Raw genomic sequence first — 27026 nt, forward strand, 5'->3', positions numbered from 1 at the left:
TTTAAATGACCTGGGTAATAATGCAACTTTGTATGTTAAATTTTAATCTCCTACGTAACTAGATTAGTTTGCGTGATTGAATAACATATAACAAACGTTTATAGCATTAGTAGGATTACACTGTCATGTGCGATACCATGTGCTTACGGAAAAAGCCGACTATTCCTTAATAAAAAATCAACAGAAAGCTGTTAGCAAACAAACAGACCGGGGTGACCTTCCAATGCATTGTTTACATCTCGAAATGCAACGTATATTGATGGACTGAAATAGATGTTATAAATGCGTTGTTGCTTTTGCGACTTTTAGCCAACTGTGTTGACATTTATTTATGCTAAATATTTTTTGAGCAACTGCAGTTGATCAACAATGTGAGACGCAGTGTAGCCAGCAACATGTTGATAGCAACTCCTCAACACGTTGATTCATCTTTGTAATAACCAAACTTCTATGAACATGGGTTTTATATGCAACCGCGCGGTTTTCTATATCCTCGTCAAACGTTTTCATAATAGTTCTGAAATATAGTAACTATTTAATTAGAAAAGATTTAATGCATGCAAACCTACGTTTATTTCCTTATTTGGCACGCATTCAGAATACGGCAATGTTATGACAACGCAACGTCGTGACAAGGCAATAGATTCTTCCTAATTAGATGTGTATTGTATATAGAATTGTAGGTACGGATAACTATTTATATTTATCCAAAGCTCTTTTAATATTCTTATTTTATTTTATTTAAACCACAGGTTTTAACCATCGAATGTACAGATCCAATCGGATTTTATGTAGTGAGCTGCGGTTATACTTGTATTAATTATATTATTTTTTTAATGCTCGATTACCTAACCGATTATAAAGCTAAATAGTTATAAAGCTTGTGTCACATTCAGCCATTCTAAATTAATACTAGGTTTGTATTGCCAGGCAATGGACGCTCGTAAAACTCAAAATGTGGTTTATAGTGGCAAATAACTTGCGACGACTCAATTTGTTTCATTACTCGCTATTTTTACAATTTATGACTAGTGCACATTATTAATATTTATGAATACTAGATTACTAGCTTTATATTTTCATTATCGTTTTTTGCTTTGATGTTTTGCGAAAATGGATTACATGGATTACAAAAATAAAAAAAACGGAAATGTATCGATGCGAACTGCGAAGAAACTTGTAATTATCTGAAAAATGAATACGTACATAGGAAAAGCATAGAATATAAGTGCCTTTATTCAGTTCGATGAGGATGTTCGAGATGTATTGCTGATTTATTTATTTATTTATTTAGCTTTCGGCCGTTTTCAGACTATGACTACTGAATTTCCGCTACTAATTTTACTAAATTAAATACCTACTTTGAATACAATCATGAGATATTTACTTATGATGAAATTTAATTTATTTCTTGACTATTCTCGCTATCTGTATTGTGATAATTGTTTGTTGCATGGAGCAATTGTTTTATTTATCTGTTTGTATATTATTTAGCTATTATTGTATATTCAATGACAATATTTGGGCTCCTCATTTAATTTTATTTTCTAAGAAGACATTGTTTTTAAAGTGAAATTTTTATTAAGTACATCGTCTCAAACTTTTTGGTCTGTGTAGCGCATGTCGCGTGACGCACGATACGTACGATAATTATCGTACAAATACGATAATTTTTAGTTAAATGTCTATACTTAGTGTGAAAAAAAGTTTCACTTTTACCGTGGTTTCATAAAACCACACAACATTTTTATTAAAATAAATAATTAAATTCAATTCCCGTCAGCATAAATCTGTTGTAACTACCTATTTACCTGAAAATACAAAATACAATTTTGTTTTTAGCGATTAAGAAACAAAGTCAATAGGTTCAATGACCTATTTATCTGAAGAGAATCTTTTTTTGTTACAGAAATATGTGGTCAGCACGGATCGAAGTGGCGATATTCACGTGCATGTTCAGGTAGGTTTAAAATTATTAATGTAAAGATTGACACACTAATCGATTCTGGTCCGATTTTTCATTAATAATAATAGGCAGAAAGAGAAAGTAGAAAAATAATAAAAAAAATGTGTGCGTGTACTAGTGCATGTACACACGTAAGAAGTGAAACTTCTTTATGACCTTATTTTTCAAAAAAACAAATACTATATTATGCAACTTTACAGAAATATGTCGAATCACGCCTGGTAGGGATAAGAAAAAGATGGCGCGTAACGGAAAAATGTCACGCGTAACGAAAAAATGTTACACTAAATTTTTTTCCAACCCCGATAAACAAGTTTCACTTCAAAAAATAATATAGGTATTTCGGTGGTGAAGCGGCTAACTTGCTAACTGCTGTATAAAGGAGTTGAAATAAACGCAGACTTAAGCAATAAAAGTGAAATGGGACACAGAATAATGGTAGATTTGCGTAAATGTCGGATCTAAATTATCACGGTTAAAATGTCATCTTGACATTAAATTCGTAAAAGAATTATCAAGGTTTCATTCCTTTTTATGAAAATACTATGTTGCTTCTAAGATACTGTTTAAAAAATATATTTTTTAATTAATTTTATAGCCTTCTAAGATAGGTAGTAGAGGTATATTTTATTCATTTATTGACTCCTATCAATTTCAAATAGTGTGTTGTTTGCATTTACGAATGAAAAGGCGCTTTAAATTTTATAATATTATTTTTCACGCAAACAAAAGGGAGTTATTCCGAAGAATGGACAAGTAAGTAAGACATACCTACCTGTAATATATCGCAATAGGCTACTTTTTTAAATTTTACTGGACATGGATTTATGAATATAATATGTAACCTACCTAATACGCGGCTTAGCAAATTAAGTATTAACTAGGGTAGGTATTATAGATTTTTTCATTGGAAGGGATATAACTTTGTTTTTAGAAATAATTATATGGAAAATTTTACAAAAATACAAGAAGAAGAAATTTCAAATACAAATATTCAGTTACCATAAATTTTATCATAAAAATTGTTGGGTTATAACTTATAAGATTAACGAAGCGAAGGTACGTGCAAATTTGTAAGTAAAATAAAGAAACAAATAACCTTAGCTGGAATTAGGTACATAAATATAATCGTCATAATTTACAATAAGTCCGTAAATAATAATTAATGAAACAATGTAAACAAACGTTCGCGTTGGTATTTCTAATAAATAAATAAATAATAATTTGATCTTCCTTTAGTACTTATTCAAAACAATATTATTTTAAAGTAGTTAGTTCTAAAAAATATTATTTATAGCTACCGTCTAAATTCTAAATTAATTTTCTAAGTTTAAACCGTTCGCGTTCCAATGAATTGAAGACACATTTATTTTTTTCTTTGTCTCAATTATAGAGTAAAAAAGACTTTTCGCAAAAAAAAAATACAGAAATTTTCAAACTACACTGACATTTACGACAAAGTGCAAAGAAATAACCAGAGGAAACACTAAACAAAAAAAAGCTTAAAATGTTAACATTTGGCTTGAAGGTTATTCGACTTTTTTAGTTATATGTATTTTGATATACTTTTGTATCCTCTGTCTTTCTTTGATAGAGGTATTACAGTATCATTTTCATATCACAAGCGATCAAAAGAAATAAAGCCTTCAATACCTCTTTTACCTTTTTGATAAATTGCAAAATAGGAGAAAGCGTTTGCGAACAAATTTACATGTAATAAGAAAGGTCGGTGATAGACATTGTTCCTATCTGTATTCTGTAATACTGAAACCTGATCCAAATTGAATTGCACGAATTCGTAAGATGAAGGATCTATTTCATTTCCTTTTCCATTATTATGATGTTATGAATATTTGATATATCATTGAATAATTAGGATGGATCTAACTTGGATAGATAAATCGTTATATTTAATTTATTTTTTTATAATATTTCGGCACAATTTTCACACACGGCACGATCTGATCCCATACTAAGCTTTTCGCTTGTGTTATGGAAACCAGATGGCTGATAAACATATATACATATATAATTTTAAATGAATACTTATAAATTAACTCCCAGACATAGAGCAAACAAACATCTATGTTCATCACACAAATATTTGTCCCGGGTATCGAACCCACGACCTCTGGCTTGGAAGGCAGGGCCACTACCAACCAAGCAAACCGGTCAGTCAAATGCAAATACGATACTGATAATAATAGATTGATTGATATTAATATTTTGATAGTTTCTAAAGTACATTTTTGTCTAGGTACAAAATCAACCTCAAACTGAAACATTTATTTATTCAATAAGACTTCTTCGAGAAGCACTTTTGAAACGTCAATACATATTTTTAACATTTACCACCGATTCGGAAAGCAGTATCTATGGAGAAGAACCGGCAAGAAACTCCATAGTTGCTCTTTTAAATCATTTCAGTATTACAATTTCAAAGACCATCAATCCTTATTCATGCTTAAAACTAAAAACATGAGTGAAGTAGGTATAGAAAATTATACACCCGAAATTAATGTACAAAGTATACAAAAAGTTAAATGTCTACATACCTACTTGCACGCGTATTAATTTAACATTTGTATGCTTTCAGGGTGACCTAAGCCAACAAGACAAAAGATGCGTTTTCCTCACCGTTCACGATCTGGGAACCAATCGTAAGTATAACGTATACCTACTCAGTTGGTATTATAACTGTGGTATTATATTATTAACTGTGGCTTAACAAAATTATTATTTTCAAATTATCTAAAGTGCTCATGAAATAAATTCAAAATCCTTTTATTGTAAACTAGGTTTCATCCCGCGGCTTCGCCCGCGCAGTCAAAGAAAACCCGCATAGTTCCCGTTCCCGTGGGATTTCTGGGATTGCGTCATTTTCCCGGCATAAAAAGTAGCCTATGTCCTTTGTCGGGTATCAAAATATCTCCATATCAAATTTCATGAAAATTGGTTCTGTAGTTTAGGCGTGATTGAGTAACAGACAGAGTTACTTTCGCATTTATAATAGATATTAGTATGGATAGGTATAACGATTTTTTATTTACCGGAAAAACAAAAAAAAGGGCGTTTTTACTTCTTAGAACTTGTGTTATATTGTACAATGTACATATTGTTTTTTGTTCATTGTACCTATCTTAAACAATTATTAACATAATTCGACTGTACTTCTTTAATTAAATTTTATAATAAATACAAAAACGGCATGAACTTTACTGTTGTTATTGATGCAAAAAACGTAAGCGTGTAAATTTTTTTATTTAGTTTTTATTAGGTAACTGTATGAATGAATACAATTAACATCTTTTAATCGCTTATAAGTTTTTACTTGTATAAAATGGCGACGATAGTGATATTAAAAAAAATAACATTGACTTTTCAAGAACTTTTCATAACTTTGTTATTCTTTCGGCTAAAACTCTGTATAACTGTAAAATCCATTCGTTATTGGTGATAAATTTGAATTAGGACTTAATTCAAATTTATCCTCAACAATTATAAAAAAAAATATATGTGGGTATACTAAAATAAAAATTGCCAGGTATAACTAAGCCTTTTTAGTTGGACAAACGAAGTCCAGAACTCCAGACAAATCAATAGTGATTCAAATTTGTTTTTTATTATGAATACGCGGTTTAAATCAATACCTATATGTATATTTGTTTGCCAGATACATCAATGGTGGACTTTGTGAACAGTCCTGCGATGTCTGAAATCAAAGAGCGGTCGTGTTTCATCCATGTTGATGTTCCGGGACATGAGGAGAACTCGCCAGATCTACCTGAATCGTAAGTCTAGTTTAGATTGATTTTAGTGCTTGTGGTAGAAGTGTAAATTAGGTACTGATATTTTTTTCCTAACATGGATTAGAAGTACCAAATACTTACCCAGTCAAATAAGTATTTGGTGGAATCTTTGGTAGGTACTATCTCTATTAGGTACACCATTCTTAAATTTTAATTTTATTTTCTGATGTAATAGCTTACATATTAACAGAAATATAGGTACTTTATGTTTCATAAAAAAAGAATCGAGGATATTATAATGCTATCTTTTATTTTCTGCCCTGCAATAATGGTTTTTGGCATTTATGTAATTTTTTAATATGTAAATGTAAATTTAATATTTCAAAAGTCTATTATGTAGGTAATATAATGCATCGCATGCTGGATCCAAAACATAAGTACACTTGCAGGTACCCATTCCCATCCCTCCAAACGCTCGGCGAGGACATGGTGACGGTGTTGGACTTTTTGCACGTGCGCTACGCGGTCGGGCTCGGGGAAGGCGCTGGGGCTAACGTGCTCGCGCGCTGCGGACATGCGCACCCGCGCCGCTTGCTCGGTATGTGTACATACCTACATATACACGAGATAATACAAATTACAAGCATAGGTATACACTATACACATCCACCCGCGCACCCGTTGCTCGGTATTTACACACACAGAACAGGCATACACGCACGCAAAAGACACCCATACGCATACATTGAGATGTACACATGGAGACGACACCGCCTACATCACTTATGTTCCGCTCAACATACGCCATATGGCGTAACTGCACGCTCATTTTTTATTTGTTTTAAAGTGAAACGCGTCAAATACATATGCTTTCGTGTGTGTTACGATATTGCACAAATAATACAAATAATACGGAAAAGTGCAAAGGAATAACTTTCATCGGTAAGTACCTAACTAGATAATAATTTTTAAAACTTAGAGCAAAAAAATGGCGCACAGATTTTGTTCGTAGTGTCTCCTCCATACGTAGTACGGTAGTAATATCATCTCAATGTACGCATACTGCTTTACGCGTTCGGGCACCCGCACACATACACACAGAGTGCATGCGCGCACACACTGCGCTACTCGGTCGCGCTCGCGGAAGGCGCTGCGCGTGCTAACATGCTCGTGACATGACATGCGCACCCGCGCCGCTTGCTCGGTAGGTACACACACCCACACACACCCCGTCCGACTAGGGCCCTTCTGGCCTCCTCCACTCAAGCGACAGCCCAAGCCGAGGTTCGAGATCCCCGTCAAGGGGGGACGCCCTTGTGCATGTCGCTACCAGGGTGAACCTTCAGTTCACCCTCGCGTCCGCGTTAAAATGTAAAAGCCCTTCTGGCTAACATTGAGAAACACCTTACAAAAAAAAAATACATATAAATTTAAATAATAAGAAATAGAAACATATTTCATTAAATTTGATGTAGTAACGAAAATTAGATAATAGATTATTATTTATTATCTATTACGGCATCGCATTATCATGTTTTTCTTGTAAGCAAAAAAAAACATTGTAATGAACATCGTATCTTAGATAAGTATATCGCCTTACACTGTATTTTTTGAAAAAAAAAAAGTTGTTGAATATTTCATTAAATCTAAAAAATGATAACTACTTACAAGTTTGAAAATAACCTTTATTTTTTAGTTTTTTTTATGAATAATTAATATCTTTTAATAATAATAATATATTTCTTAATTTTGTCTTAAATGGAGCACACTTCCTCAATGTTATATAAACATAAATATTTTTTTTTCATTATGATGATTTGAAAAAAAATCCATGCGGTGATTAAGATGATTTATAGTCAAACTGTTACGAATTAATATTAAAATTATGATAATATCCCTATTTTTTTGTATTGAGTCGGTTACTAGGCGATAGTATAATAATCATCTTTATATTCGGTGTAAAATGGGATTTTTATAAAATAAATATCATAAAACAGAAGAGTTTGGTAGAATTAATTTGAAAGAGTTAGATAGAGTCAGGATTTACTATGGCTCGATTATTTTTGTGTCGGATAGTCCATATATCCAGTAAGGCTTTTGTTGAATGCAAATTCAAATTCATCTTTGAAAGTCAAATAAATACTTAAATATTTCAGGACAATTTTCACACACGGCACGATCTGACCCCATACCAATCTTTCGCTTGTGTTATGGACACCAGATGGCTGATAAACATACATATAATAATAATTTTAAATAAATAGGTACTTATACAGATAATAAATAATTAACACTCAGACACAGAGCAAACATTTATCACACAAATATTTGCCCTGGGTGGGAATTGAACCCACGACCTCTGGCTTGGAAGGCAGGGTTACTTACTACCAACCAAGCCAACCGGTCAGTCGAGGTGAGTCAAAGTAAACGCCAAATGCCTCTACCAATATGCACCTACTTACTATCTTTCTTTCACAAAAACATTAAGAATAAGAGATTAAGAGTAGCCTAACCTAGCCTATCGATATCATTTGCAATGGGAATGGGATTTTGAACGAATAGCATAAAATAATGAAAGGACCAAATATAGGTCATATAACAAAATTGTATTTTGTTTACCATTAAAAAGTTATATCAATGTCATTATAATTTGACGACGCGGTTGGCGCAGTGGTAAAGTGCTGCCTACTGAGCCGACGGTCCCGGGTTCGATCCCCGGTCAGGGCAAATATTTGTGTGATGAACTCAATTATTTGTTCTTGGGTCTGGGTGTTATTATCTATATATGTATTTATTAAACATTATATTTATCGTCGCCTAGTACCCACAACACAAGCCTTAATTGAGCTTACTGTGGGACTAGGTCGATTTGTGTAATAATGTCCTATAATATTTATTATTTATTTATTTATTTATATATGGTAATACTGTGCTAGTGCAGTGTTACCGTGCTGTAGTCTCCCTGCAGCTCTGAACAACACAGTTATAGTACGATTCAAACTTAATGGCGGCTCGGAAGTTAGGTGCAGGTGCGATTGCGGGTGCGCACAGGTCTCACAGGTCCCTTAACGTCCCACTAATACCTAAAGTAACATTGTTTTCTGCGCATCGGATCATACGATGTTACCAACCGCCAATAAGTTTGAATCCATGCTTATATTTCTTTACTTATATTATAAAGCTGAAGAGTTTGTTTGAACGTGCTAATCTCGGGAACTACTGGTCTGATTTAAAAAATTCTTACGGTGTTAGATAGCCCATTCATCGAGGAAGGCTATAGGGTATATATTATCTCGCTAAGCCCAACAAGAGCGGAGCACTGCGGGTAAAACCGCGAAGTGCACTAGTCGTACTATAACACTAGTGTCTCGCGCCAGGTCTGATACTAGTGAACTGCACGGCGTCCGCGTCGTCCGTAGCGGACGCGTTCCGCTCGCGCTTCTCGCGCTGGCGCGGCGCCGACATGTCGCACTCTGAAGAGGACTTCCTCGTCTACCACAAGTTCGGACACGTGAGTTGTATGCGCATGCCCTGTGTGCACTATCGCTACCAGGTAATACGTAATAGACGCTTGTTCGCGCGTGCTTGGTGTTTGGATTTGGTTAGGTAGGGTAAAGAAAGATGGGTTTTATAGGAAGAAAAGCAGGATATATGCATTGGTTAGGAAGGTCTCAAGTAGAAAGGGGAATGTAGTTAAAACATTTTTTGGTTACTATTTGTTTTTTTTTTTGTAGCTTAATAGCGAACTAGAGGGGCTTAAAACTGTTTTTGGATTCTTTCAGGGTTCCGAATCACACAGGAAAACTCTTAAAGTTTTGTTGTCCATCTGGCTTAAGTAAAGTAGGTACGTCACAGTATTCTGTACACAAAACCTAATAAAAACTAGCTTAAACGTATATAGGTACTTAGGTTTTTTCAAATGTCACAATAGTAATCTGCAATCGCGTGATCAACAAAAAAATTAATACACTTAATAAGTCGTTTTTATAGAACAATCATTACAACACAATGCACCTAGATTCAAAATTGTAGGTTAAAGTTAATCGCGATCGAAATAATTAGGTACATCCCCCAAAATTCGTCTCTAATATTAGACCGTCATGGTCATGAAATTTTATATACTTACAATAACAATTTATGAATAGATAGTAGTTTTTCTATATGTATAGTGAAATAATCAATTTATTTGACAATTAGCGATTCAATGTAAAAATATTTTCAGCATAAGGAACTGTACATACATAATAGGTTATTCTGTAATTTCATTCACATAATATACAAATTAAGGAAAAAAAAATTGACACCACCGCTTTGATCTTTGCTAATTTTATAGGCATTTTCCATCGAAAAAAAAAATCATTTTACGTCATTCGAAGCAGAATAATCAATCAACGTAAACGTGAGTTTTTGTTGTCAATTGTCATTACTACACTGACTACAAGAAGGGCAAAAAATAGTACAAAGTAATTACCTTTCAAGTCATTTTGTCAGTGACATGGGTTATAGAATTATTATTTTTACGGGTTATTATGTATTTTGTTTTTAATTTTTAAATTTCCATGTATAACATAATATGAAGAAGCAGCTTGAGAATATACCTTTGAAAAAAAAAACATTTTTAAATTGTAGTTAGTTTTTTTGGGAATTTCATTACCTGTTTCGAATCTATTAGGACTTATGTCAGTAAGTGTAGGAAGTCCAAACACCAATCATGCTTTTTTTCTTTATTTTCGTGGTAAGGAATGCGTTTTTTTATGTCTTTTTGCAAGTAGTCGATTGAAATTGAAGCATTTTTGTCCTATTTACAATTTTCCCATGTAAAAAACCTGTTCCTTACTTAATTTTTTTTCGATCTCTTTTATTTCTTTTCTTTTATACACTGTTGCTTTAAGTCATTAGTTAGCGTTTGTTTTTGTTCATTACAACTAGTTCTCACACGTAGTTAGTCATCCCAATATAATTTATTATCTAGATTTTATCTACAAAAATAATGACTGCTTATTATAAATTAGTGTAAAATATGATCATTCCTTTTAATGGCGACATTAAATTTACTTATTCATAACATAATGGATTTCTTAGATTTAATTCATAATAACAACTGTTAATACGAATTTTATTTGAATAATAAAGCTTCCTTATTAATATACTTCATATTATGTGTTAAATATACCTATGTTTTTGTTGAGTCTAATCTTGTTTTGTTCTGTCTGATCGATATAAAAATACAAAACTTATGTAAAATACCTAAATCGCTCATTGAAACTTTTTTCTTTTAATTGGGTAGCACGGTAGTTGAGCATTTTTTGTAAGTTTTTACTGATTTTTGAGCTTTCTACAAGGCATGAAGTAAATGAATAATACTATACCGTTTTTATGAGTTATTTGTTTTACTGCGATTAAGAGCCGATTTCGCCATGTTTGAAAGCGATTTATACATACACGTTTAAAAATAATATAACTTTGTCTGTCGTATTGACATAATAATTACCTATATCATTATGTAACAGAAACTACTATAACCTCGTCATCGAGATATTTTAACCGTTTACTAAGTAAAGCTATAAGATGTCAAAATCAGCTCTCAACAAGAAAAAAAATGTGTGCGTGTACTAGTGTACACACGTAAGAAGTGAAACTTATTTATGACCTTATTTTTCTTAAAGTAATTTACTATATGCAACTTTACAGAAATACATCGAATCACGCGTGGTAGGGATAAGAAAAAGATGGCGCGTAACGGAAAAATGTCACGCGTAACGAAAAAATGTTACACTAAATTTTTTTCCAGCCCCGATAAAGAAGTTTCACTTCAAAAAATTTAAAAAAAGAAACAATCAGCCAATTAGCAACATTTTAACAGAAAATTCCAAGCGAGTCGTGCGAAGCGGCGGAACGCGAGCGCACACTCGCGGAGTACCGCTCGCGGCTGCGCGGGAACCTCAACACGCACAACATCAAGCAGTACGTGCGCGCGTTCATCAAGTGAGTACAACACCAACCGCTCTACACTCACACTACACACGCACACAGTACACACTAGTGAGTACAACAACAACACCAGTCACACAACACACTACCCAGTACGCACTACACACACACACAAACAATCGCTACTCATGTTATACGGATTACTTTCTTCGATAGTTTGTATGAAAGAAAGTAAGAAAGAAATATTTCAAAACACAGACACACACAATAATTAATAATGAAGTCAGACAAAGCAAATATATAATTAAATTTTAACCATAGGTACTAATCTCAAATTATCAATCGGTTTGAAAATATAATAATTAATAACTTTTAATCGTGTTTACGGAACCCTTCAATTTATTGACAGAATATATTAATATCGTCAGTGAGACATTAATTCAATAGGTAGTTTATTAACTTGGTCGACCCTTTAATTTGTTTAATTTTATATACAGTTACTAATTCGACAGTTCAAGGTGAAAGTCAAAATACGTTATACTTATACAGTTGTTTATGCATGTAAATTAGTTATCTAATTTATAAAACATTTTTGTGTTTTAAATACATATTTAACAAACTATGAAGGGCCTCATCATTATATAAATAATTCGTTACATATGATTCAAGGTTTATCATTAATCAAATGTTTTTATTTCAATGACGGTGTTAATTATAATCATAAATATCATTAACTTAAAGTAACTTAAAAAAAATCGTACTTCTTTTTTAGAAGTTTCTGGACGAAATAAATGTTGTGCATATCAATAAAAGACTTCTCCTTAAAGAAAATCTTTCAGTGAAATAGTTGTATGCATAATGCATCTGTCCCATACCCCACTGGGGGACGCGGGACTTATTGTATATAGATTTGTTGTATGTCGAGGTGGCACATGTATAGTATTGTATATCAACATGTTATATAAGTATTATATCTCTAGTCGCAAGGACCTAGTACTGCGCGGCTGTCGACCAGACATACTGCTCATCACGGGGACCCAAAGCCCGTACCTTTCCGTAGTGGAGCGCATGTACAAGGAACTGGATAAGGACAAAGTTACCATACTGAAAGTGGATAGAGCGGGAGATGTACTGGCTGAAGCGGTGAGTTATACAACACTACTACACAATACCCAAGAATCATAGTAAACAGAATATACAGTATCGAAACTCCTAACAAAACGTTCGAAACATCTCACTCACACAAACATACACATCGACGAAGCTCAAAAGGAAACGACCGCTAAGAACCGAAAGTCAATTTTTCCGTGAGTGATCCGTTTCGAACGTTTTGTAGGTAGTTTCGGTACTGTTGTATAATTTTTACTGTGTCACAATCTCGATACACTTTTCAGGGCGGCCGTAGGCGGTAAATGAATGGTTTAGTTATAGTTCACCGTGCGGTCGCGTGGCCAGCGTGGTGGATTATGGCCTGTACCCTCATAGGAGGCCCGAGTCCCAGCAGTGGGAACGTATAATATGGGCTGATGATGATGATGATGATGATGATGTGCGGTCGCGGCTTCAAGCGGTCGGTCTCAACTGCTTGAAGCGCTCCGTGTACGGCCGCCCTTAGGTACACATGACTGCTCGAGCCGTCGCTACAAACCGCGCAGTTGACGGGTTGAAGCGGTCGCGACGCGGGCTCGAGCAGTCCGTGTACGGTGAATGAATGTCCATAGTACACCGCGCGGTCGCGGCTTCAAGACATCTGTATCGGTACGGACCGAGAGCGGGTACGTGAACGGTCACGCACTCGCTAGGTTGGTCATATAAACAGTACTTATTTCACCTATTTGCTCATGGCTGATTTCGATATAATAATTTATTTATTTTAATAGCACAAGATAGACTTGGTTCATTCTGGTTATAAGAAACTAATAATAAAGAAAAATTATAGATTATAGTGTCTCAATGGTCTCAATTCAAGGTTTTCCCGTTAAATTCGTTTCTTATTTTATAAACGTAAATATTTTCAACGCACCGAATATTGCGCACAATGCATTATATTATGATATTTTTAGGCAGTATTTCGCTTTTTTAGTTTATTTTTTTATTTCAATTCGACATTTCTTATATTATTATTATCATATTAAAAAATCGATGAGTAGTTATAGGTAGATATTATTATTTAGTGTTAACCAACGCTACATAGTATAAAACAAATTCGCTTTTTCCGTCCCTATGTCCCTTTGTATGCTTAAATCTTTAAAACTACGCAACGAATTTTGATTCGATTTTTAATAGATAGAGTGATTCAAGAGGAAGGTTGTAATATACATATAATTTACAAGGTTTTGTCTACACTTTAATGTGTATCTTTAATCTTTTATTGTTTAGATAATGTAATTGTATTATTATCTTTAACCTACATGCAATGATTTATGACAAAAAAATAAGTAGAGAATTTTGTCATTGTGGATATCACATTTATCGTTTTTATTTAAGATATACGATATTATGTATACGATTAACAAATGAAATATATTTTTTTTCTGTAACGCAAGAGCAAATTAAGGAAACAGTTTTTTCTTACAAGGCCTTACAAAAATGAAACATTTCATAGCGTTTAGCTACTATTAATTATGTATTCTGTGCTAGTACCTGCAACGTAGTGATTGTTAAATAAAAGGTCCGAGAAAATATGATGAGCGGTTTTATTGAACAACGAACAATGAATAATAATGCAATCGTACAAGTGTCAAAGAATCAAAGTGACAACAGATAATATATGAAATGAAAACTATTTATTATCTATGTTTATACTTCACATCTCCCTTTCTTTGTAAACAAACTAAACAACCATAACAAACCAAACTTTTTTTTTTTTTTTTTTTAATATATGTATACACTATGAATGAACATTTTTATTTAAAGTATTAAATTTCTTTATTTTTACTTATCCAGTAATTAAAAAATTATATCTATCATATGATTATATAACAAGATACATGGCAAAGCATTCAGTTCTAATTAACAATGTTAATGTAAATGATTACTGAACAAGTTCTTATAAAATTATAGTAAACAAGTTATAATTAACTGATACTTAATGTTAATGATTAAGATACATGAAATAGTACTACAGTACTTATTGTTTTTTAACAATATTAGAGATTGAGTTTATTAATAGGTTTTATAGGTCTACCATATCTTGAGACTTGTGGTGCAGTCGCTGGTTGTGTCACCATATTAGAACTCTGTGTATTATTAGAGCTAAGCATCTCTCGCATCTCTGATGGATGTGTAGTTGTTGGGGTTGTTGCAGGAACACCCGGTGATTGAGTTTGAGCTGGCATCTGTTGTACTACTGGTTCTTCTGTGTATTTAGTTTCAGGTACAGCTATTCTGTTGCTGGGAATATCAGCTTGTGTCTTGTGCAAATGACTTAAGTTTCTTCGTAAAATTTGTCCTTTATCTGTTTGTATAATAACAGATCTTGGTAGATTTTTGGGCTTCTCTATTACTCTCGCCCCTTCCCAGTGTTGGTGAGCTACCTTGTGTCTGATTTTATCATTAATTTCCAAATTTACTGGTCTTGTAGTATGTTTATTACTGTAATTGGCCTGTTTCTCTCTTAATGTCTGTAGTTCAGTTGTGACTCCTTGTATGATTTTTGGTTTTAAATATTTGTCACTTACAGGTATTGGTGATCTGGTAATTCTGCTGAAAAGTCGTTGGTTAGGTGAGCCTACTAGGTCATTTCTAGGTGTATTTCTCCAGTTCAGTAACGCAAGCTGCACGTCTGACTTGTCAATGCTGCATTTTTTTAGTATGTTTTTTGCTGTTTGAACTGCTCTTTCAGCAAGTCCATTACCTTGATGGTGATGTGGACTAGATGTGACATGGTTAAATCTCCATTCTTTTTGAAAGGTCTTAAATTCTCTAGACATATATTGTGTTCCATTGTCAGTTTGTAACTCTTCTGGTATACCATGGGTAGAAAACCATCTTTTAAGTTGTTCAATCACTTCATATGACGACTGGCTTTTTAGCTCTTGAAAATCAATATATCCAGAGTAGCTGTCACATATAACAAGGTAAGTTTTTCCTTTTAATTCAAATAAATCTGAAGCAATTATTTGCCATGGAAGTGTAGGAAGCTTTTTAACTAAGACTGTGTCTTTAATGTTATCTCTTTGTGTTTGTTCGCAGACGGTGCACCCTTTAACTAGCTTTATGATATCATTATATTGTCCTTTCCAATAAAGAAATTGTCGAGCTCTTCTCAAACAGCTGTGTATACCAAGATGTCCTTGATGAATATTTTTTAACATTTTAGGGATTTGTGATGCCGGAACAACAATCTTATCACCTTTGAATATAATTCCTTTCAGATAGCTCAATTCTTCTTTAAAGTTAAAATAGTGTTGTAGTTCTGTAGGTAGTTCTTTCATGGTTTCAGGAAATCCTTGCTTTATAGTCTTCATTAGTAACTGTAAATGTTGATCTTCTTTAGTAGCCTTAATTAATTCTTCTTTAGCATCTAGAGACATAGGTAGTATAACTGCGATTTTTAAGTTTTCTTCTGGATCATATCTCAAGTTAGACGCATCACAGTCTCGACTAAGGAAGTCTGCTAATGGAATTTCAGTTCCCTTTTTGAATAATACCTTGGGTGAGTATGGTGCTAAGTTAAACATTATTCGTTGAAGTCTTGCGGGGGCTGATTGTATGTTTTTCTTAAATATTGTCTCTAGTGGTTTATGGTCGGATTCTACTGTCAGTTGTTTACCATAAACATATTCATGAAATTTCTTACATCCAAACAGTATGGCGAGCGCTTCTTTTTCTATCTGTGGATAATTCTGTTCAGATTTGGTCAATGCTCTTGCTCCATAGGCTACTGGTTGTCCTTCTTGGAGAAGTGCAGCTCCGAGATTTTTTGAGCTTGCATCTACAGACAATGTTACAGGTTTGTTGACATCATATAGTCTCAATACTGGGGGATTTTGAAGCACTTGTTTTATTTTATCAAGAGCTTTTTCATGATGAATTTCCCATGTAAAGCTTGTATTCTTGTGTAACAGGTCTCTAAGTGGATTTGTCAAATCCGACATGTTAGGGATAAATTTATTGAGATATGTAATCATTCCTAACAGTCTCTGTAACTCGGTTTTATTTGTAGGTTTTTTCATTGCCTGAATAGCTTCTACTTTGCCTGGGTCTGCTTCTAAACCTTTAGCTGAAATAATGTGTCCCAGAAATTTTATCTTGGTTGCTTCAAAGATGCACTTGTCTTTGTTAAGTTTGAAGCCAGATTTCTTTAATATTTCAATGACTTTGTCAACAGTTTTGCGTAGTTCTTCTTTAGTTTTTGCATGTATAAAAATATCATCGATCGATACTCTCACATTTTTTATATTACTGAGTAGATTTGTTAATATTTCTTGGAATATTTCTGGTGCTGATGAAACTCCAAACGGAAGTCTCTTGAAAGAATATCTTCCCCATGGGGTAGCGAATGTTAATATTTTTTGTGTTCTTTCTGATAGTCTAATTTGCCAGAACCCCTTTGTGCAGTCTAATAATGCAAAGAATTTAGAACCTTGAATATCAGCTGAAATTTCTTCTATAGTCGTGAGTGGAAAATGACGTCTGAGGATATTTTTATTGACATCTGATGGATCTATACAGATTCTTATTTTGTCCTTTTGTCTGACAACTACCATAGGACTCACAGCAGGAGTTGGCTCCGTTTCTGGTTTTATGACATCTAACTTTACCATCCTGTCAAGTTCTTGCTTAACTTCGGCTCTTATAGCATGGGGTACTCTTCTTGACGGTTTAATCTCAAGCTTTGGGTTCTCAATTAGGTCAATATCATACACATAATCTTTATAACAGCCTAATCCTTCAAATATATTATCAGTATATTGGCTCACCTTCAATGTTTTGACTCTTGCGACAAGTCCTAATTTTTCACAGGTCTCAAGTCCTAGGATTGGAGAAACTTTTTCTTCAACTACTTTGAATATTATTTTTGTTTCTTCATTCTTTAATTTACATAGTAGCTCTGTTTCACCTAGAACTGCCATCTTGTCTTCTGTGTAGCTTATTAAATTTTGCAATAATAAATTAATAAATGCTCCTGTGTCTAGTTTGACTGTAATCCTTAAATTGCCAACTTGTAATTTTTCTGTCCAGTTTTTCTTTTCTCCAGACCTTATAGCGGATATATACACTTCATCTTCGGATTGAGAGCTTTCTTCTACTGCGTTTACTCTATTTTTCTGTTTGTAATTATTATGTTTCATTTTTGTGCGACACATATTAGCAAAATGACCCTGTTTGGAACATTTGGTACAAGATTTGTTAAAAGCTGGGCACTCTCTACTTTTATGGTTAGTACCACATCTTCGGCAGTCAAAAGTCTTGTTTTCGTTAGATCTTTTATTTTTCACAGCAAAAACTTTATTTTTACTATCAAATTCATCTAATTGTTTAGATGCTTGTTCACTAGTTTTGCAGATCGTTATTGCTTTTGTCAAGTCTAAATTTTCTTCCGTTAGTAATTTTTCTCTAACCTGATTTGATCTAATTCCAAAAACGATTTTATCCTTTATCATTTCATCCAGTAAGTTGTTAAATTCGCATTTACTTGCTTGAGTTTTTATTTTGATTAAAAATTCATTAAATACTTCGTCCTCGTTTTGTTCGATCTTAAAGAATACATATCGTTCAAAAGATATGTTCTTTTTCGGCGCGAAATATTCTTTGAATTTATTTTTAATGATTTCAATATCATTTTTTTCCGCGTCGACAAGGTTAAAACTGTTAAATATTTCGATGGCGTCTGGGCCTATGACCGCCATAAAAGTTGCTGCCTGGATTGCGGCTGGTTTTTTGTCTAATTGTATTGCTGTGGCACACCAGTCAAATTGTTGCACCCACCTTGTCCAACACGTTGACTTGTCGGCGTCAATTAATTGTAGGTTAGCTGGCGGCTTTATTCCAGCCACTGCGTCGGATGTCGTCATTTCACAGCTTTCTCATATATTTTCTTATTACATACTTTACAACCGCTTCTGACACCATGCAACGTAGTGATTGTTAAATAAAAGGTCCGAGAAAATATGATGAGCGGTTTTATTGAACAACGAACAATGAATAATAATGCAATCGTACAAGTGTCAAAGAATCAAAGTGACAACAGATAATATATGAAATGAAAACTATTTATTATCTATGTTTATACTTCACAGTACCTACGCAAAAAAATGTATGACGCAAATCGATTGCCTAGCCTTATTTTTTTGGTTTTTGTCTGTCTGATACACATCTTTAATAACATAGTTTATCTGGCTGGGTATTATAGAGGTAATATAAATGTATCATAGATTTTTTAATAGAGCAGGAACCATTCCTTTCTATATACAGTGTATACCTACCTTATAATATCATAAAAACCAAAAGGTCTGAACATTTTTTAGTTACGTAATAATAATTTCCCTATTTGGAAAACAAGAATAAGATGCCATTAAATGTTTTATATTTTTTGCTGTGTATTTTTGAATAAAATAATACTTTATTTCCTCTTCGTGGAACAACTGTACTTTTTTCAAAAGAAATACGTCAATAACAAAAAATATGTAAGTAGGTATTTATGACACAAAAAATATATGAAAGTTATATTTATAAATCGCGCAAATGCTGCGAAGATAAACAAAAATGAAAAATACAATCGAATAGGGGCACTTGGCTAGATAAGAAGTAGGTTACGTAATGCGGAAATGCAGGTTCATAACCAATTGAGTGAATTATTATTTTTGTGGTTATTGGAAAGATCATAATATACAAAATTTATAGCAAAACGGTATTTTTATTAAAGTTATTTTTAAAATAAAAATGAATTTTGAATTCAGTAGGTACCAAAAACACGTCGCTGACAGTTCCGGTAGTACCTAAACCCCGTGTGTTTAATTAAAACAATCATGTACCTAGTTACCTACTTACTTAAAAACTGGGTTTTTATTGGTTTGACTATAGATTAAATTATGTCCTTATAGGTATCATTTATCATATTTATAGCTAATCAAAGCCAACAAACAATTCGTTTTTAAGCAATACATCTATACATAATTATATATACAGTGGTGAACGTTTAATTAGAAACACGTAACAGGATGAAGTAGTCATCAAATTCATTTAACATTTATGTATTAACGTATTAGAGATTAAGTATTATTTCATATGTAATAGAACACCCGTTTATCTAGTTTTATAAGAAATTGCTTAATTTTAATCAAACGTTAGCTTAAATTAATAAAATTAAACAACTTTAAGTGAAGTCTGATTTCCGAGTATTTTCAGTCTGGACAACAAATTAGAAACAGCATGGTTCGAGTGTTCCAAAGTCAAAACCTGTTGAAATGCCGCCAATATTTTTTTCTTCTACAAATATTTGCACCGTTTTTTAAACATTCCATCTAAAAGTTTCTGAAAATTAATTTGCTTTGCAGTATAAATGGGTAAAAGTAAGATTTGTTTCCCATCAACAAGAAAAATAATTTTAAGTTTACATTTTGACAAAAACTGGAGTTACAGGAAAATTGCAAATCATTTAGAGTGTTCGATAAAAAGATATTCAGTGCTACAGTTTATTTAAAAGAGCATGGTACTTCTGATAAACATATACATCCTGGGCGTAAAATAGGATACTTTTTATCCTGGAAAAATACGTAGAAAAAAATTAATCTTAATTTTTCAGTTTTATCCATAGACGTTGTTCCGTAGAACCGCGAACACACGTTGCGTATTTTTATAGGCCTAGCCGTATTTGGGAATTGGGTCCAATAGATATTTATAAGATGTTATTGTCAGAGGTAGGTACCTACTCTAAATGGAGAAATAAACCATCCACGCGAAGACCGACATCCGTGCGGACGGAGTCGCGGGCGGAAGCTAGTTTTCAATATAATTATTGTCCAGATGTGTGATAGCCGTAAAAACGTTATTGACGTCACAGCTATGGTAGGAAAGTTTTAAAATACGGAAAAGACATCATTTTTCCAAAATAATATATCCCAGTTATTATGAACTCGTCAAATCTTATCTGATATCTCTATTACGTAGATATGTAAAACAAAGTCGCTTTCTCTGTCCCTTTGTATGCTTAAATCTTTAAAACTACGAAAGGGATTTTGATGCGATTATTTTTTTAATAGATAGAGTGATTTTAGTTTATAAAAGTTTTAGTATATAAATTATTAGGTTTTAGACAAAGCAGGCGAAGCCGCGGGCGGTATGCTAGTGTATAAATAAAATTAAGTAGATACCTACGTAAGTAGTGCAAAAATAAAATTTGTGGAAACGAATACGAACTATCTATGTATTATTTTCGCATTAATTTACGTACATTACAATAATTGCTTTAGTCCGCCTGCGCCGTCCTTATACATAGTTTAGAAAATGTTGGTTTTAGTTAGTTTCATATTGGCTACTTGGGTGAACGATGCAATAAGCCGAGTGTGGCTTGCATCACACGCGAAAGCAATAGGCCCTCACATTGCCAGTTATTCGCCGTTGCGTCGCCTGACATACTTTACAATACATCGAATACAGAGTGCATATATTTTGTGAAATATAATATATCGATCAGTGACGTGAGTGTTAAAACGACAGTTTACAAGGGCTTCCGCGTGGAGTGTGGGTTCAAAATTGCCACTTGTGATAAACGAAAACAAACGCTACACTGAGTTTTTATTTGAAGTTCATGAGGACACGTGAATATAAATGAAACTATACAGTGAATACCGCACTTAAGTTTCGATCGCCCGGCGCGTAACAATGCTGGCTGTGGCTTACATTTTATTATTGACCGCGATCGTCGCGGTCCTCGTGGGACTGTGGCAGAAAAATACAAATGCGCTCTGCAAATCCAAGAAGAACCTCGAAGGGAAAACGGTCATCGTCACCGGAGGCACGTCCGGTATGGGCCTGCGGATTGCGACCGATTTCGCAAGCCGAGGCGCGCGAGTTATAGTCGCCTGCCCTTTCATCGACGAAGGAACTAAAGGCCGAAAACAAATTATCGAGCGCACCGGTAATGAGAAAGTTTTCTTCAAATTATTAGACCTTTCTTCCCTCTCGTCGATACGCAAATTCGTCGCTGACATATTACAGAATGAACAACGTTTGGATATTTTAATCAACAACGCCGGCATCGGAATCGGTTTCGACTTCTTGACGAAAGATGGAATGCACTTTATAATGCAAGTGAACTATTTTGGACAATTCCTGCTCACTTTACTTCTGTTACCTTTATTATTAAAAACGGGAAAGAGCGCGGAGCCCGCTAGAGTAGTTAACACATCGTCTATTTTACATAATATTGGTGTAGTTAACTTCGACCACATGAACAGCCTGAAATACTGGAACGGCATCCAGTTGTATGGGAACAGCAAGCTATGTTTAATATTGTTCGCTCGAGAGCTAACAAAGAAATTAGATAACGCTAATGTTGTGATCAACTGCGTCGACCCCGGGGCGGTGGGGACGACGATATTTAATTGTGTCGGAAGTTTTCTTGGGACGATAATAACAGTTTTCTTCAAGAACTTCTTCAAGACTCCGTGGGAGGGGGCGCAGACCGCGATACACGTGGCGTTGGATAAGAAGGCTGGGGAAGTGAGCGGGGAGTTCTTCAAGAATTGTAGACTATCTCGTGCGAAGAGCTTGGCCTATAATGATAAGATAGCTGAACAGCTCTGGGAAGAGTCGGTTCGTCTCGTAAGACTGGGCAAGGATGAAGTTGAACAGTGTTTCAAGCCGTTGTAGTAACTTTCTGTGATTTAGGGATCTTGTGGTGTGCAGTTTTACACAAATCTTTACTTTGATTGTAAAGTATGTTTGAGTATATCCTTGGAAGCTTCTGTGATTAACTATGTAATGTCGGTGATATTATGATTGCGTTTCTGTGTTCTTGTGATTGAGATGATTGTCATGTAAAGTATTATTAACATACAATATTATTTTTGTTATCGAAATTTAACAAAAAAAAAATATTGTATGTAAATCCAATGTATGGAAAAATATAATATATTAAGTCTGGTCATGACCACGTAATATTAATTTAAGTTTCGACTTTATTATTGTAATAGGGTAACTACTAACTGTAAATATAATAATAAAATGCTTGTATTCGATATCTCTTTATTAAACGATTCAAGTGAGCGAAATCAAATTATGTATTATGTATTTACTTTAATAAATATATACCACTATCAAATGACTGGTAAGAAATTTATAAATTATACACAATTCATAATTTTGCTGATTTATTGTTATCTGTAAATAATTTACTGTTCTGTTGTTTATTCTTCTAATCACATATACTTTGAACATTACGTATCAATAAAGGCTGCCGCAAATAATATGATACTAGCTTTCCGCCCGCGGCTTCGCCCGCGTTTTGAAAGAAAAACCCGCATAGTTCCAGTTCCCGTGGGATTTCCGGGATGAAACCTATCCTATGTGTAAATCCAAGTTACCCTCTATATGTGTGTGCTAAAATTCATTGTAATCAGTTTAGTAGTATTTGCGTGAAAGAGTCACAAACACACACACACACACACATATCCTCACAAACTTTCGCATTTATAATATTAGTAGGACTGTTCTTACTAAATGCAAAAGTGAAAATGTTTATTATTTTTTAAACACAAAAATTCCAGAAAAGAAATATTTCGGTAGGTATATTATATTACCTACCTATTATCTACTAGTGAAGTGATAGAGAAATGATTATTATTATTAATTTTAATAATTCCAATTATCCTCTTTGTTTTATTACTATGTTATAATAGTCAAATATTCAACTTTAATTTATATTTGGGCTGCTTAGGTACCTAGACAATGTATTGTGTTTATGCAAAATTAAAATTATACAATAATGCGTTTTTAAACGCCTCAATGTAATAATAAATTCATAATTTATTATACCTAATGTCAATGAATCATGTCCAATTTATAATTATGTAATGAGTCGTGGTGCCCCTGAAAACCGATCATTAAGAATATTTACCTTTTAGCATAATATAAATGACTAAAACGTAAAGGTTGGGTTCCTTTTGAGTTGTCAATTAGGTTAGTACCTACCTATCCTTTAAATTAAAAAATAATAATAATAAAAACTCGTAAGTACAAGGTAAAAGTAGTACATCTTGTTTGTTTTGCTTTTTAGCATGGTAGTTCGAATAATAATCGAAGGTTCTGGATCGGATTCCAATAGGTAGTTCAATCCGTTACGTAGTTTTCAATAATATCTATCAATAAAAAAACCTAATCAAAATCACGGACATAAATATTTCGGGACGATTTTCACACACGGAACGATCTGATCCCAAACTAAAGCTTACAGAGCAAACACTTATGTTCATCACACAAATATTTACCCCGGTGGGAATCGAACCCACGACCAGTGGCTTGGCAGGCACGGTCACTACCAACCAAGTCAACCGGCCAGTCACTACATAGTACAAAACAAAGTCGCTTTCTCTGTCCCTATGTCCCTTTGTACGCTTAAATCTTTAAAACTACGCAACGGATTTTGATGCGGTTTTTTTTTATAGATAGAGTGATTGAAGAGGAAGGTTTTAGTATATAATTTATTAGGTTTTAGACAAAGCGGGCGAAGCCGCGGGCGGTAAGCTAGTATTAGGTATCATAAAAATTGAAATTTATTAAAAATGTAAAATAAAAATCTTTCCTTGTTTATTACAGATAATGACTGCAATTGTTAAAGAAAATTTACAATGTAATGTTTAAGTGTTTTATTATTAATTGGTTTGTTTAAAAATAAACAATGGATCCTGACGTGATATGATCTAACGAATAAATTACGCTATTTATTTTTCCGAATACGAACAGCATAATAATTTTTTTCGATTATAATATTTCAAGTAAGTAGTACTATTTTTTTTTATTTTTTATTGGTAATAGGGAAGCCCTTGACCACAATCTCGCCTGATGTTAAGCTGAGATGTAGTCTAAGATGGAACGCGCTTCCCTAGAAGGTACCTGTTCACTCTACGCTTGGTCACAGGCCACAGCATCACGCGTGCATAGCTGGACTGTTTTGAAACCAATAATTCAGATTGTTGTTTTCAAAACTATTGTCAGCAATAGTTAGGGTGTTAGGAAAGAAAAAATGATATTTGAAAAAATGAAGAATGAGAGTCCCAAAAAATTTTTTGATAATTAGCGCGAAGATAGGCATGACTGACCCGGCCAGTTTGTAGATAATTAGGTATATAATTATTTAAAAATATATATATATATATCTAATATATATAAATCTCGTGTCACAATGTTTGTCCTCAATGGAATCCTAAACCACTTAACCGATTATAATAAAATTCGCACACTATGTGTAGTTCGATCTAACTTGAGAGATAGGATAGTTTAAACATGTAGGTACCACGGGCGAAGCCGGGGCGGATCACTAGTATATATATATATATATATATTTAAAGTCTATCGCGTATACACTGAGCCTAAATAAATATTTGCTTGTAAGTAAAATCCAGTCAGGATTTATAAAACTGTTTATTTATGACACGTCTTGCATAATATTTGTTTTGAACTAGCCGTGCAAATAATCAAAGGTTATTTATTATCCTATTAGCATATCGAATATCGTATCTTTTTTTAGAATTGATGTTTTTTGTTTGCGATAAAAATTAGCACATATTACCTCACATTACGTAAATGAAGAGATGTTATAAGTTATCCGGTATTCCAATCATACACTAAAAAAAAAATCTTGTAGGTATACAAGATAAAAAAAATTACACCTGGATAGTAATTTAGGTACGTTGTTAGTATGTTGAGGATTGTATTTCTAACATTTATTTTAAAAACCTGTTCAGTTTATAATAAAATTGAATAAATGTCTGCTTGAATAAATCAATTTTAAATTTAAATTGAACAGCTTTATTCTTGCTTTATTTCATCTTTTGAATTCGATTTCCCTAGTGGCGGAAACAAATATTTTTTTTTCATACTTATTTAATGTTGAGTCGTGAATTACCGATATTAACCGATATTTTTTGTTAAATGTCTATTGTTTTTAAAAAGGCTCAAAAAACCGGACGTCATAATACTTCTTTTGGCGCGATGGAGAAGAATGATGCGAGTGAATTTTTAATTTTTTACGATGCGCGCGCACACCGACACCTAAATTTAAGGGGCTACTTACTGCCAATTGCCTGTTTTCTTCGTCTAACTACTCTTCGGTTAGTGAATATAAATGTCCAAAAAAAATATATGTTACTTATTAGACCTTAAACTTTAATTTCAACGTTTGAAATAATTCTATCTATAAAAATAATGTCCGAAAAAATATTCCAAAGTGGAGCATTTCTTGTTTGAATTTTCGTAACTCCGTCTAAACGGTATGGAGTTTTGCTATTTTTCTTTCACAATAATATTTTAAAAGGTGATTGTCATAAATTGTACGTTTGGCGAGACAATGCAAGTTCTTAGTGAGCTACAAATAATTATTTACTGTTTTCTAAATGAAATGAAATGAGCGGGTCCGTGCGCAGGCGACGGGCGGCACTGTAGCTCGAACTGTCGGACGAGGAGGTTGTGCTGCTCATTCTCTAAAATTGTATTTTGCCTGATTGTGGATGGCAATATTGTGCAATTTTTTTTGGCCAATTTTGTGCGTGCGCGTGGTTTCACATAGTTAAGTTTTATTTTAACTATGTTTGCGAATATGTGCCCGCCTGCTACTAACTATGTTTTCTATTAGAAATCTTGTTTTGAACTTGTTTTTTTCTCAATCGGGTTTTTTAACAACTTTTTTATTTTATGCTTTTTAGTGCACATTGATTAGCTTAGTAGGTCAAAGCCCTACACCCTACACCCGTTACGTCAAGATGGCGGGACTTCCTCAGGCATTTTGAAAATTATCCTACTAATATTATAAATGCGAAAGTTTGTAAGTATGGATGTATGGATGTATGGATGTTTGTTACTCTTTCACGTAAAAACTACTGAACCGATTACAATGAAATTTAGCACACATATAGAGGGTAACTTGGATTAACACATAGGATAGTTTTTATCCCGGAAATCCCACGGGAACGGGAACTATGCGGGTTTTCCTTTGCAAACGCGGGCGAAGCCGCGGGCGGAAATCTAGTGTATCTATAATCCTAGTTCCTACTAATATTCGAAAGTTTGTATGGATGTATGGATGTTTGTTACTCTTTCACGTAAAAACTACTGAACCGATTACAATGAAATTTAGCACACATATAGAGGGTAACTTGGATTAACACATAGGACAGTTTTTATCCCGAAAATCTCACGGGAACGGGAACTATGCGGAT

General features: G+C 33.6%; 2 protein-coding genes across 15 annotated transcripts in view; both read left to right on the plus strand.

Annotated features, from left to right (window-relative positions):
• Window positions 1-27026, plus strand: part of LOC123692738 (uncharacterized protein ZK1073.1) — a 48325-nt gene that overhangs the window by 18104 nt on the left and 3195 nt on the right. For 8 of the 14 annotated variants that reach the window (XM_045637525.1, XM_045637517.1, XM_045637516.1 and 5 more), the window contains 8 exons: window positions 1910-1960; window positions 2699-2722; window positions 4563-4626; window positions 5640-5757; window positions 6165-6313; window positions 9093-9268; window positions 11579-11700; window positions 12627-12789. In XM_045637525.1, the coding sequence (XP_045493481.1) occupies window positions 1910-1960; window positions 2699-2722; window positions 4563-4626; window positions 5640-5757; window positions 6165-6313; window positions 9093-9268; window positions 11579-11700; window positions 12627-12789 (867 nt within the window). The remainder of the gene's footprint in view (window positions 1-1909; window positions 1961-2698; window positions 2723-4562; window positions 4627-5639; window positions 5758-6164; window positions 6314-9092; window positions 9269-11578; window positions 11701-12626; window positions 12790-27026) is intronic. The other 6 variants (XM_045637526.1, XM_045637515.1, XM_045637522.1 and 3 more) reach the window with 3 other exon arrangements.
• On the plus strand, window positions 21098-22850 carry LOC123692739 (retinol dehydrogenase 12-like). Its single transcript, XM_045637529.1, has one exon. It carries the CDS (start codon window positions 21475-21477, stop codon window positions 22462-22464), a length of 990 nt encoding a protein of 329 aa, XP_045493485.1. The 5' UTR covers window positions 21098-21474; the 3' UTR covers window positions 22465-22850.

This window comes from Colias croceus, chromosome 6 (assembly GCF_905220415.1).
Source record: "Colias croceus chromosome 6, ilColCroc2.1".
Classification (NCBI taxonomy): domain Eukaryota; kingdom Metazoa; phylum Arthropoda; class Insecta; order Lepidoptera; family Pieridae; genus Colias; species Colias croceus.